This window comes from Belonocnema kinseyi, chromosome 2 (genome assembly GCF_010883055.1).
Source record: "Belonocnema kinseyi isolate 2016_QV_RU_SX_M_011 chromosome 2, B_treatae_v1, whole genome shotgun sequence".
Taxonomy (NCBI): Eukaryota; Metazoa; Arthropoda; class Insecta; order Hymenoptera; family Cynipidae; genus Belonocnema; species Belonocnema kinseyi.
The window spans coordinates 166,647,058-166,660,748 of NC_046658.1; the positions used below are offsets into that span (position 1 = coordinate 166,647,058).

At 24.0% G+C, this 13,691-nt stretch overlaps 1 protein-coding gene across 1 annotated transcript in view; it reads left to right on the forward strand.

Annotated features, from left to right (window-relative positions):
• The window catches only part of LOC117167028 (structural maintenance of chromosomes protein 5), a 56,643-nt gene that overhangs the window by 14,000 nt on the left and 28,952 nt on the right, over positions 1 to 13,691 (forward strand). The window contains exons 4-7 of the mRNA XM_033351584.1: positions 1,392 to 1,520; positions 1,606 to 1,813; positions 8,895 to 9,026; positions 11,961 to 12,488. Coding sequence (XP_033207475.1) covers positions 1,392 to 1,520; positions 1,606 to 1,813; positions 8,895 to 9,026; positions 11,961 to 12,488 — 997 coding nt within the window. The remainder of the gene's footprint in view (positions 1 to 1,391; positions 1,521 to 1,605; positions 1,814 to 8,894; positions 9,027 to 11,960; positions 12,489 to 13,691) is intronic.

Below are 13,691 nucleotides of genomic sequence, written 5' to 3' on the forward strand. Positions count from 1 at the left end.
TACTGCTTTGTAGATAATTTATCTTTTTGGCTTCTAAATTGAAAAAATTTGAACAATTTGTTTAAAAATTGCTGTATTTTGTGTAAAATTTGTCCTTGTTGCTGGGAAATTAATCCTTTTTCTTGGAACTTGATCCTTTTCGGTTAAAAATGCAACTGTTTGGTTAAAAATTAATCAGTTTTTGTTCAGAATTCAACTATTTTGTTGAAAATTCCTCTTTTGGTTAAAAAAATAACTACTCGGTTTAAAATTAAACTATTTTTTAAAAATAAATGTCTTTTGGTTGAAGATTTATAATTTTAGTTGAAAATTCATATTTCCGAATGGAAATGGAACAATTGGGTTTAAAAATAATTATTTTGTTTTGAAAAATTAAAGTATTTTGGTGAAAACTTAACATATTTTTATGAAAATCCAACTTTTTGGTAGAAAATTAACTTTTTTGTTGAAAAATATTATATTTTGGGTTTAAAAATTCTATTGTTTTGTAGATGGTTTGTCTTTTCAGCTTCTGAATTGAACAATTTGTTTGAAAATTGAGGTATTTTGTTTAAAATTTGTCTTTATTTGTCGAAAATTAATCTTTTTGGTTGGAAATTCAAACATTTCAGTTAAAAATGTAATTGTTTGGTTGAAAATTACTCTGTTATGGTTGAGGAGTCTATTATTTTGTTAAAAATTCTATTATTTGGTTAAAAATTAAACTATTTTTTTGAAATTTCATTTTTCGGTATAAAAATTCACTTTTTTGTTGAAAAATAATATTTTCAGGTTGAAATTTTAACTGTTTTGTAAATAATTCATCTTGTTGGAGGAAAATTATTTTTTTTTTGGTTGAAAATTGAACTATTTTTGTGATTTGGTTAAAAATTTATCTTTTTTATTTGAAATTTCAGCTCTGTTGAAAGTTAAACTAATTGGTTAAAAATTCTTTCTATTCCATTTCTGATTGAAAATTTATCCTTTATAAGTTGAAAATTCAACTATTTGGTGTATTTTGTTCTAAAGTGATGTTTTTTCTCTTTGAGGGTTTAACTATTTTTATAGAAATTGTTTTTTTTTTTTAATTATTATTCAGTACCGGGTTGAAAATTTGTCTTTTGGTAGAAATTTCTTGTTTTTTTTTGTCGAAAAATCGTCTTTCTTGGTTGAAAAATTACTTTTTGTTGTTGAAAATTCAACTTTTCCTTTTGCAAATTTAAAGTTTTTCTTTAAAGAAATTCTTTATTTTGTCTTAAAAACTCAGCTACTTTTGTCGCATTAATTTGATTTCAAAAATACCTTTATTCCCCTATTTTCGTGAAAAATTATACAATTGTTCCTGTTTGGAGATATTTTTCGCCTGGTAATAATAAATAAGACAAGATCTGTTTTGGAATATGAAAATTCAGGCAAAGAAAAAGAGAGACGAAGCAGCAGTGGAAATGAAAGAACTGGATGTTCAGTTGAAACCCGTTAATGCGATGATTGATCGATTAAAATCGCGCGTTGAAGTCATACAGAAGTCGGTCAGCGATCAGGTACTTTTAATTTAACAAAATTGTCTCCTTATCGTAATTTTATTTTATTTAAAAATCCGATTGAGATGATTTTTAATTCCTTCAGAGCACTCAACTCGCGGTACGAGTTACGAAAGGTCAGAAAGCGGTCGATGCTATTCAGTCGTACGACGATCAAATTCGGGAAATTGAAGATACTCGAGATAGAAGAATTGAGGCCGAGGAGTCTCGCGATCAGCAGATTAATCATCAGCAACAACAGAAGAGTAAACTAGACAACGATCTGAGTTGTATGCTTCAAGAATTTGGTTCTGGTAAATATTCAAAAGTCTGATTTCTTTAAAATTTGTCCCCTTTTTTTCTATTTTTGACCCCTAAAACACAGAAAACCTGCAAAATCTGAAAGGGCCAGGTAATTTTAATAAAAAATTAAATAGCAATGTTTTTCATTTGTGAAAAACAAACTTTATATTACCTGACTGAACTATTTAGTTTAGAATTCGTTTTTTTATTGAAAATAATATTTTTCACTTGAAATTAAACTGTTACATTTTTGGTTGGAAATTCAACTGTTTTGGTTAGAAATTTGGTCCTTTTGAATTGCAAATTTCCTTTTTAAATTATAATTTAGCTATGCGTGTATTATTTTTTTTAAAAAATGCCCTATTTTTTGCGATTAAACATTAATTTTCTTAACTGAAAATTTAAATATTCTAGTTGAAGAATGATTTTATAAGAAAATTCATCTCTTTGATTGCAAATTTAACTACATATTTTATTGATAATTCATTTCTTTCTATTGAAAATAATATTTTTTAAATTTCAAATTAAACCATTCCATTTTTTGTTGAGAATTGATAGTTTTTAATTGAAAATTACACTCTTAGGTTGAAAATTCAACTATTTTTTTAATAGAAAATTGGCCCTTTAGAATTGAAAACTAAATTTTTTGTTCAAAATTAAACTATTCTGATATAAAATTCTACTATCTTATCAAAAAATTTTCTTTTTGGCTTCAAAATTTATCATTTGGTTGAAATTTTACTTTTTAATTGAAAATGTAGCTATTGTAGTTCAAGATTCATAATTTTAAATGAAAATTCCATCTATTTCGTTCAAAATTATACTACTTTGTTAAAAATTGTTTTAATTAGCTAAAAAATGGAAGATTTGGTTAAAATTGACCTATTTCCTGTTATTAGACATTAATTTTCTTATCTGAAAATTAAACTATTCTAGTTGTACTGCTTCGTTAAAATTTATTTGTTTGGTTGATGATTTATTACTGCAATTAAAGATTTATCTCTTTGGTTGAAAATTCGTTTAGTTTTTGTTGAAAGTTCAACTGTCTGGTAGGAAATTTATTTTCGTACGTTTACAAATGCAACTATTTAGTTTAAAAATCAACTTTTTTTTTGTAAATTTAATTTTTTGATTGAAACTTCATTTTTTCTTGTTAAAAATAAACTTCTATTTAGAAAATTCTGGATTTTTGTGATAAACAATTAATTTTCTTAGCTAAAAATTATCTATTCTAGTTGAAAATTCATTTCTGATGGAAAATTTAACTATATTGTTGATAATTCGTTTCGCTTTAGAAAAATAATCTTTCTCAAACTGAAAATAAGCTATCCGATTTTTGGTTGAAAAATGATAGTTTTTAGTTAAAAATGCATGAATTTTGTTGAAAATTCATCAGTTTCGTTAGAAATTGAACTCTTTTGTTAAAAAAATTTGCTTTATAACTCATCTTTGTACGTTTGCAAATGCAACTTATTAGTTAATAATACAAGGATTTTATTTAAAGTTTATTTATTTGATTGAAAATTCAATTTTTTTTATTAAAGAGTGATTTTTTCGGTCGAAAATTCAACTGTTTTGTAGAAAATTCGTTTTTTTGTCTAGAAAAATTTAATAATTTGGTGAAATATATAATTATTTGGTTGAAAATGAACTTTTTTGTTTATATTCGCCTTTTACAATCTTTTTTTTAAATATTATTTATTATATTGCGGAAAGTTATACTATTTTGTTAAATATTAATTTCATATGCTGGAAAAAGTAACCAATTTGTGGAAAATTCGTTTCTTTCTTGCTTGAATTATATTTTTTATATGAAATTAAAATCTTTTTGTTTGAAACAGACGCTATTATATTTTTAGTTTAAAAATGTATCTTTATGTAACTGTTTTGTTAAAAATTAGTTTCTTTTTTCATTAAAACTAAATTGATCAGACTGTAATTTTTTTTATTTTTTGTTGAAAATGCAACTTTTTGGTTAAAAAATAAAATGTGTTTATGAAAATTTCACTTTTTTGTAGAAAATTAACTTTTTTGATGAAAAATATATTTTTTTGTTTGAAAATTGATATATTTTTGAAAAAATTTCTTTGTCGCTGGAAAATTAATCTTTTGTTGTTGGAAAGTTATCCTTTTCCGTTAAAAATGCAACTGGTTGAAAAATAATCTGTTTTGGTTAAAGATTCAACTATTTTGTTGGAAATTCCTCCTTTGGTTGAAAAATTAACTACTTGGCTTAAAATTAAACGATTAGTTAAAAATGAATTTCTTTTTTTGTTGAACATTCAAGTATTAGGTACAAAAATTTAATTTGGTTGCAATTGAATCTTTTTATGTTAAAAATTTAAGTGTTTTGTTAAAAATTAATTTCTTTTGTATTGAAATTTTTATATTTAAAATTTATTTTTCAAATTGCAATTTCTATTATTTGGTTAAATATTCTTGTATTTTGTTGAGGTTTATTTTTTTTCTGGTTGAAATTATTATTTTTATTATCATTAATTAATTTTATTTAAATGAAAAGTAAATTACTTGGTTGTAAGTCAAGTTCTTCTGTTAAAATTTGTTTTTTTCTTCAACATTTATTATTTTAATTGAAAATTCTGTTTTGTTGAAGATTTAACTAAATTTTTTTAAATTCATCTTTGTGCTTGAAAATTCGACTATTTGGTTTAATTTTCCTCTTTCTCTTCACTGAAAAATATTTTTTGGTTTAAAATGAACTCAGGTGGAAAATTCTTCTTTTTTAATTCAATTAAATTTCTTTTTATTTAAAATTAAAATGGTTTTTTTTGTAGAAATATCAACTATTATATTTTTATTTGAGAATTCATCTTTTTTGTAAAATACAAATTGGACTACTTGGTTATAAGTTAAACTCTTAGGCTGAAAATTATTGTTATTTTTTGTTTGGGATTCATTTTTTTCTATTGCAAATTCATCTGGTCAGTAGACATTTTTTTCCAGTTTTCACTGGAAAACTGGGAGTTTTAAGAGACTGTGAAAGACCGGGAAATAGAAGTACATTTTTTTCTGACTGGGAATCTTACCCGTTTTTAGGAATAAAAATCTGTTGAAGCTTGATTTTGACAGTTTTCAAAATAATTAGTTGAATCGTTATCTGTTTTAATTATGATTTCATTCAGTTTACAATGCATAGTTTTAAAATCTTTTATTTAAAAGATTTTCTGTTTTAGATTCTCATTTTGAAGCAAAAAATGCCGTTTTAAAGAATTCAGAAATTAAAAATTAGAAGCGTTTTAAATTGAAAAATTCGGGTAAAAAAAAACATTTTGGTTGATCAACTGTGAATATAAATTATAGCGATTTTAAAAATTGAACTGTGAATGAAGTATTTACGAGTGCATAATAAAAAAAATGATTTTACAAGACGATTCTGAATCAGTTAAAAATTAAGGAATTTTCAGATTTTATCGTTAAAAATTAATAAACTATTTTCAATTTTTAAATAACTTCAAAATAATATAACAATAATTATTTATTAAATTTCAATTAATTAATTTGTTTGTTTGTTAATCAAATGTTCAAATATTGTTCCAGTCTAAAATTAAAAAGTTTAAAATTTGAAATTTTGTAATGAAAAAAAAGACCGATTGCTTAATATTTAGAAATTTTTTATTGTCAATTTAAAATCAGTAATTAGAAAACAAATATTGAAAACCGAAAAAGAAACTAATCCCACGATGGCCTAATTTGAAACATAATACAGTTTTTTGCAGATTTCGAGCAAAAAATGTAGAAGCTTTGTCAAAAATGTGAAAGGCTTTAAAAGAATAAAAACATTTTCTTAAGATTACTAGGAAAAGTGAAAATGATTTTTTTTTTATTTTGAAAAATTAAGTTTAAGATAACATTTTAAAAGATTTAAAAAGATTTCCAAAATGGTCAACAATTTTACTTTTTTTTTGACAAATTATTTTTTTTAGTTTAAATATAAATTTTGTTAACTGAAAATTTAACAGTTCCAGTTGAAAATGCGAAAATTGTAGTTGAAAATTAATTTTGTTAACTAAAAATTTTAGCCATAAAGTACTCTAAGAGTTTTTTTAAAGTTTTTTTCTGAATTACAATAGCAAATTTTGTTACATTATTCATTGCGATTGTACATTTTTTTAGTAAAAAATTCAATTAATTTCGTTTAGAATTTAAATAGTTGTTCAAAATTGAATTTATTCTTTGAATGTTTGAATGTTGAAAGTTGATCTCTTTTGGATGAAAATTCAACTATTTGGTTGAAAATTGATATTTTTTTTTTTTTAATTATACTATATTAATATATATTAATTATACTATAATTATACTATTATACTATTGTTGAACATTCGTCTTTATTTGTAGCAAATTAATCATTATGATTAAAAATTTATCCTTTTGTTAGGTATGAAATTCACCTATTCCAGTTAAAGATTCGTCATTTTAGTTTAAAATTCACCAGTTTTAATGAAAATCAATTTCGCCAACTGAAAATTCAATTTTCACATTTTTAGTTGAAAATTATTTTGTTAAAAAAATATACCACTTGGTTGAAAGTTAAACTCTTTTCTTTAAAAATTGAATTCATTTCTTTGCTTGAAAAATAGCTATTTAAATTAAAACTTTTTCTTGTTTTTTTTCTTTGGAAGAAAGAGATTTGTTGCCAAAAATTTAACCATTTTGTTGAAATTTTGTTCTTGAAAATTATATATATTTTTTTAACTGAAAATATAACTATTATTTCATTTGAATATTCCATAATTTTAGTTGAAAATTCATCTCTTTGTTTGAATATCGATTTGTTTAATACAAATTTCATTATTCAATTATTGGTTGAAAAGTGATCTTTTTTAGTTGAAAATACGTCTTGAAGATTCATCGGTTTAATGTAGAATTCGTCAGTTAGGTTGAAAATTCATCTTTTAAACTAAAAATGAAACCTGACATCCAATATAAATTCAAAAATGAAACTTCCATTTTATGTTGTCATAATTATTAATTTATTAATTAATTTATTATTATTCAATAATAGTGAATATTGGAATGTGAAAAAACTTACCGGAAATTCAACTATTCCAGTCGAAGATTCATCACTTTGGTTGAAAACTGAACGATTTTGTTGAAGATTCTATTTTTTTTTTTTTGCTTAAAAATAAATGTTTTAGTGACAATTTAACTATTCCATTTTTGGTTGAAAATTAGTAGCTTTTTCTTTCAAATTCAACTTATTTGTTTAAACGTCGTATAAACAAAGGACCAGGAAAACTGGGAAATGACCGGGATTTTTATGAGACCGGGGAAATGACAGTGAATTTATTTTTTGACCGGGAATTTTACCAAATTTTTAGAATACAAATATTGTCCAACTTTGATTTAAATCGTTTTTAAAAGAATTGTTCAAATTGTGATTTTTATCAATTATTTTATCATTCAGTTTAGAATACTTAATTTCAAAAATCTTTCAATTAAAAAATTTTCCCTTTTTGGATTATTTAAGCTTTAAAAGCATATATTTTAATTTAAAGAATTTTAAAATTCAGTTTTAAAGGCTTAAAAAATTAGAAGTTTTTAAAATCGAAGATTTTTTTATAAAAAACGGTGTGACTGCCGGACCGGGAAATCGGGAATTTTACGAATTTTCGAAAGAAAAATCTGCCCAAGTTCGATTTTAACAGTCTTTTATATAATTACATTGTAGTTTTGAAGATTTAAACAATTAAAAATTTAAAGCATTTAAAGTTAAAAATTTTAGATAAAAAAAATTTTATGTTATCAAGTGTAAATATAAATAAATAAATTATTTTTAAAATGGATCTGATATCTTTATTTTTAAATAAGAATTTTCATGATTTATCAATAATATATTTTTAACGTGCGTTTTACTGTTTCCCACTTAAAAATAAATTTTTATTAACTTTAAAATATTGTGAGTCTAAATTATTTAATTTTTATCGCATTTAATTTGAAGTTTCTTAACTTGAAATTATTTTTAAGTAATTTAAATGAAGTGTGTTAACATTTTTTTCAGAACTTCTAAATATATTTTAAAATTAATCAAAATTTTCCTACAATTTTTTCAATCTTGCTAAGAATATTAAGAAATTCGTTTATTCTTTTGTTTAATTTTTTGTTTTACATTTTCAGGATTTTCTAAAAGTTATAGAAAAATTCAATTCATTTTGAAATATATTTAAAAGTTTTCTCCAGATTTTGAAATAAAATTTTTAAGCTTTTAAAGGATGCCTAGACTTCTTAAAATAAAAATAATTTAACTTCTAATAACAGAAAGTATTTTTAATTATTTCAAGTTCTAAATTTAATTCGAATCTTTTTAAAACTTCAAAATATTTATGAAAATTACTCTAATATTTTTATAAAATAAATAAGTTTTCTACTGTTATTTATAAATTTAAATTTAATTTTTTTTAATTTGTAGGATTTTCTAAAAATTATAGATAAAATTCAATTCATATAATTTTGAGTTGAAAAAACTTTTAAACTTCAATTTTAAAAGTTTGGAATTCAAGGGTTCCACTTTAAATGCTTTAATTTGTTGTTTATTGTTTAATACTTTATGTGGAAAAATGTTTAGAATATAGTTGGATTTTTAAAATTTCATTGACAGTGAAAAATGTTTCCAAATCGGGAAAAAACCGGGATTTTTGTTCTTCGCTTAAAACGGCCACCCTGAATATTCCAGATAAAGATTGATCTTTTTTGCTTAAAATTAACTATTCTAGTTATAGATTGATTACTTAAGTTAAAAATTCCTCATCTCGGTTGAAAATTTAACTATTTTTCTGAAAATTCGTTTTTGAAATTTCTTTTTTAAATTAGAAAATAAACTTATTTCATTTTTGTTTTTTTTTTTTTAGTTCAAAATTGAACTATTTGGTTAAAAATTCATCAGTTTGATTTAAAATTCATGTATTTTTTGAAAATTTGTATTTTTGTTGTAGAAAATGCACCTTTTTTTGTTAAAAGGTGAACTATTTGGTTAAAAATTAATCTATCTTGTTAAAAAATGTAAGATGAAAAAAGTTACTTAATTTGAAGCACTACAAGACCAAAAAGCTACTAATTATTTTCTTTTAATTTCAGAGGAAGCTTTGTCTGAACAGCAGAACGAAACACTGAAACTCGTGGATCAACAGAGAAAAATTATCGATACTTTGACGAGGGAGAGGGACAATGTGAAATATAAAGAGGATCAGGTTGATCGCAACATCAGAAGTAAGTAACGATTAAATTTAAAAGAATTCTTTTTAGTATTTTTACTCAAAATATTCCTGTTTTCAGGAAATTTAACATTTTTTTCGTTTTTTTTCTCGCTTAAATGCGATCTGAATGAATAGAATCCAATAAGAAAATCCAACTATTTTTTTATTGAAAGTTCTTTTTTTTTTAAATTGAAAAGAATTATATTTTTGGTTCAGAATTAATTTCTTTTGTTTAAAAAAACAGCCTGTTTAGTTGAAACTTTCACTAATTGGATGAAAGTTGAACCTCTCTGTTTAAAATTCATTTTATTGGTCAAAGATTTGAATATTTTTGTGAAAATTTTAACCTTTTTCGTAGAAAACTCGTGTTTTTGGCTTGAAAATTCGTCTTTGGATTTAAAATTCATCTCGTTTGGTAAAGTTTTTATTTTCCTATTTTGGATTAAAAATATTACTGGTAAAAGTTAATATTTTTTGCCTGAGGATTAAACTATTTACTTGAAAATTTATCTTTTTTATGTCGAATTTATTATATATATATATATTATTAATTTGTCAGATTTATCATTAAAATATTTTCTGGTTGAAATATCAACTATTATATTTTTCGTTGAGATTTTCATCTTGTTGGCTGGAAAATTTCATCATTTAGTTAAAAGTTGAACACCTTTCTTAATTTTGTTTGTTTACGGAAGATTCGTAATTTTAGTTGAAAATTTTTCTCCTTTGTTGAAAATTTAACTTTTTTTTTAAATAAATTTTTTTTAGCTAAAAATAGGGTTATGGGGTTCAAAGTGTATCTTTTCAAGTTGAAAATTCAGCTATTCTGTAGAAAATAGATCTTTATAAGTTGAAAATTCAACTATTATTTAGAAAATTTAATTCTTTTTTCAAAAATTCAATAGTTTAATTAAAAAGTCTTTTTTTTTGTCGAGCATTTAACTATTTTGTTGAGCTTTTGTCTTTTTAATAGAAAATTCATTCTTTTAAATTTAACATTCAACTGCCTTTCGAATTCACTTCTTTGGTTGGAAAATTGAACCTTTTGGTTGAAAATGACCTCCTTTTTTTAAATTCATTCTTTTGGCAGTAAATTCATAATTTTGGTTAAAAATGTTTACTCTTTTGTTAATAATTCATTCTTTGTTTGTTTTGAAAATATATATTTTTGCGTTGAAACTTCAAGTATTTTCTAGATAGGTTAATTATTTTATTGAAAATTATACTATTTGTTTAAAAGGTCGTCTTTTTTGGTTGAAACTTAATTCTGGATAGAAAATTCGTTCTTTCCGGTTAAAAGTTAATTTTTTGCTTAAATTGAAAATTTGCCTACTATATTTTTGGTTCAGAATTCATCTCTTTTAGATAAAAATTCTATTTTTTTTTAATTTTTAGTTATTTTGTTGAAAATTTAACTATTTTGTTAAAAAATCAACTTTTTTATCTAAAATTTTACTGTTTTGTTGTACATTTTTCTTCGAAATATAGATTTTGGCAGATTTCGAACAAAAAAATTAGAAGCTTTTTAAGAATTTTGAAAAGCTTCGGAAGAATAAAAAACATTTCCTATGAAATATGAAAATGATTTTTTATTTTGAAAAGTTAATTTTAATTGAATATTAAACAATATTTAGAAAAAATTTTAAATTTCCAAAATTAAATTTCGCAGATTTTAAGGAAATTTGTTTAATTTGGCAGAATTAAAAAAAAAGTAGGAAAAATTGGAATCATTTTAATGGATGTTTGGAAGTTTTTAAAATATTGAAAAATAATTAAATATTTTATATTTGATAAAAATGTAAAACAATATGCAAATTTTTCAAGATTTTCAAATAAAATTTGGAAGAATTTCAAGTATTTTTAAACTATTTAAAATTAAAAATAATTACACTTTTAATTTTAAAAGTGTTCAGTTTATTTAAAAAATGTAGTCGTTCAATTTTTATTGTTTTTAGCTTAAAATTTGATTTAAGTGATAAAAAATTTTAATTCATTGATTGATTCTTAAATTTAGATCATTGGAAATGGTAACGTGGATTTATATTTTTGGAACTAAATCTGAAAGGTCCGATTTCAACAGATTTTTAAATACTTAAAGAGCATCCTTGAAGATTTAAACAATTAAAATTTAAAAGCAATTTAATTTTAAAATTTTTGATAAAAGCTTAATTTTGTCAACTGCAAATATAAATATGTCAATTTTTTTATTTGGATTTGTACTGTAAGTATAAAAAAATGGACAATCATTAATTAATAAGAATTGAAATTAATATAATGTCTATTCCGATAATTTTATTTTTAAATAAAAATTTTAATGATTCTTAAACAAAATATTAACCTTTTCCAGTCAAATTTTTACAATTGTTAAAAAGATTCTCAATTTTTTGTTTGAAATCTGCAAAATCTACATTTTGTTTTAAATTCGGTTCAATTATTATTTATAAATTCCAATTTTAAGGATTTTTTTTTTAATTTTCAGGACATTCTAAAAGTTGTGAAAAAAATTCAATTCATTTCGAAATATATTTAAAAGTTCTGAAAAAATTTCAAAAATTATTTTAAATTTGGAAAGATTTAAAACCACTTCTTAATTTAAGAACTGTTAAGTTAAAAAAATATATATTTTTCAATTTTTAATGTTAGCTTAAAATTGTAATGTAGCTTTAAAATACTTAAATTGATATAATTTTGAAATTTTTTAAAGTTCATTGCTTGAGTCTTTAATTTAGAGTACTAAAAATATTAACTTGGATTTATATTTTTGGAACTTAATCTGAATCTTTGAACTCAAATGAAAACATTTTTAGCTTTAGAGTTTGAATTTTTTTTTTTAATTTCATTGACCTTAAAAAAATGTTTGCGAACCGAGAAACGACTGGGAATTTTGTTTCTCGGATTAAAACGGCCACCCGGATTTTCAGTCGTAGTGTGTTGTAAATAATTTCAGATCTCGAGAGGGAATTGCACTCGGCAAGGGAAGTCGAAACTCAGCGGCTAGAATTGCTGAGAAATAAAAATCCAGACGCTTACAGAGGAGTTCTTTGGTTGAGAGAGAATAGAGAGAGATTTTCTGCTCCCGTGCATGAGCCAATGTTTCTTCTCATCAACGTGAAAAATCCAAAGTACTCGAAGTACCTGGAGAACTCGATCAGTTACAATGACATGGTGGCATTTGTTTGCGAGAATACCAAGGACATGAATCTCCTGGTGAAGCATTTGCGAGGCGAGCTGAAACTGGTGGTGAATATTGTCCACTCGGATCCTGATCGACAAGTGCGAATGCATCCAAACATTCCACTTGAGCAGATCAAGCAATTTGGCTTTGAGCATTATCTGGTGTCTCTCGTGGAAGCGCCTTCGACGATTATGAAGTACATTGTGCAGAATTTCCGTCTCAACAATATTCCAGTCGGGACTGATGCCGTTGAGGATAATATGGATCACATTCCTGACAATTTAACCTACTTCTTCAGCAGTAAGTTAGTTTTTATTTATATTTTATGAGTCATTGGCAGATTGGAAAATCGGAAATTTCTTGATAATTTAATTCAGTGATTGAGACTTGGAGTTTTAGAGTTCTCAGCTGGTTATATTACTTTGAGAACTGTAACGAGAATGAGAATATTGCCGAGAAATAAATTCTCTGAGAATTTAAGAAGAATCTCAGAATTTATTTTAGTTAATAGAAAAATTGGATTTTTTTGGTTAACTTTTCGGTTGAAAATTAAACTCTTTTATTGAAAGTTTCTCTTTTTTTTATTTTAAAGTTTATCTGCTTTAGCAGAAATTATAAATAGTTTTTTGAGAAAAATGCCACTGTTTGGTTAGAAATTAAACTATTATACTATATTCTTGAATTTTTTTATTAAATAAAAATATATTTAATATTTCATCTAATTGTATAAAGATCCAAATATTTGGTAGAGAAATAAATAATTTTGTTAAAAATTCATCCTTTTTCGTTGAAAAAATTCGTCTTTTATAATTGAAAATTCTTTTTTTTTTCGTGGAAACTTATTTTTTGTGAAGAAATTCATATTTTGAGCTTGAAAAGTCAATTGGAATAATTTCTGGATGAAAATTCAACTATTTTAAAAAAATATTTGTTTGTTTTTTAAATAAAAATGTATGTGTTTTAAGAAGAATTATATATTTTTTATATAAAAAGCAACTATTTGGTAGTGTTACGGTCCCCATAATTGAGAACCACTCTGAATAATTTGTCAGGAATGAATCCCCGTCTGTGTTTACTAAACATAAACCAGACTGGGAAAACCTTCCGGATAAATTACTTTAGAGTGGCTATTAGGACGACCTTGCTTTCTCCCTGACAAACACGACCCTTTTAACGTGTTAATACCCGGGGAAGGAAGAGAGTTGTAAACTCACACCTGGCGCATCTGCGATGGAAGGCTTCCCCATCACGCGCCAGGCCCGTGAGTCTGAGTCACTGCGCGTCAGGACTCTTCTCTCTCTTTTCTCTCTCTCTTCCCTAAGCGTGGAAAGCGGCCAGCGGCCGCCAACTACGTATTCGACACGTTAAAGGGGAAAGGCCTCTTTTAAAATTTTAACTTTTGCGATTTCTTTTTTCAAAATGATTATAATTCTCCTCCCATTTTTATCTTTATTTGGCGTCAGGAAACAAAACGGGAGCTCTAGATTTATTTTTACTGATTAG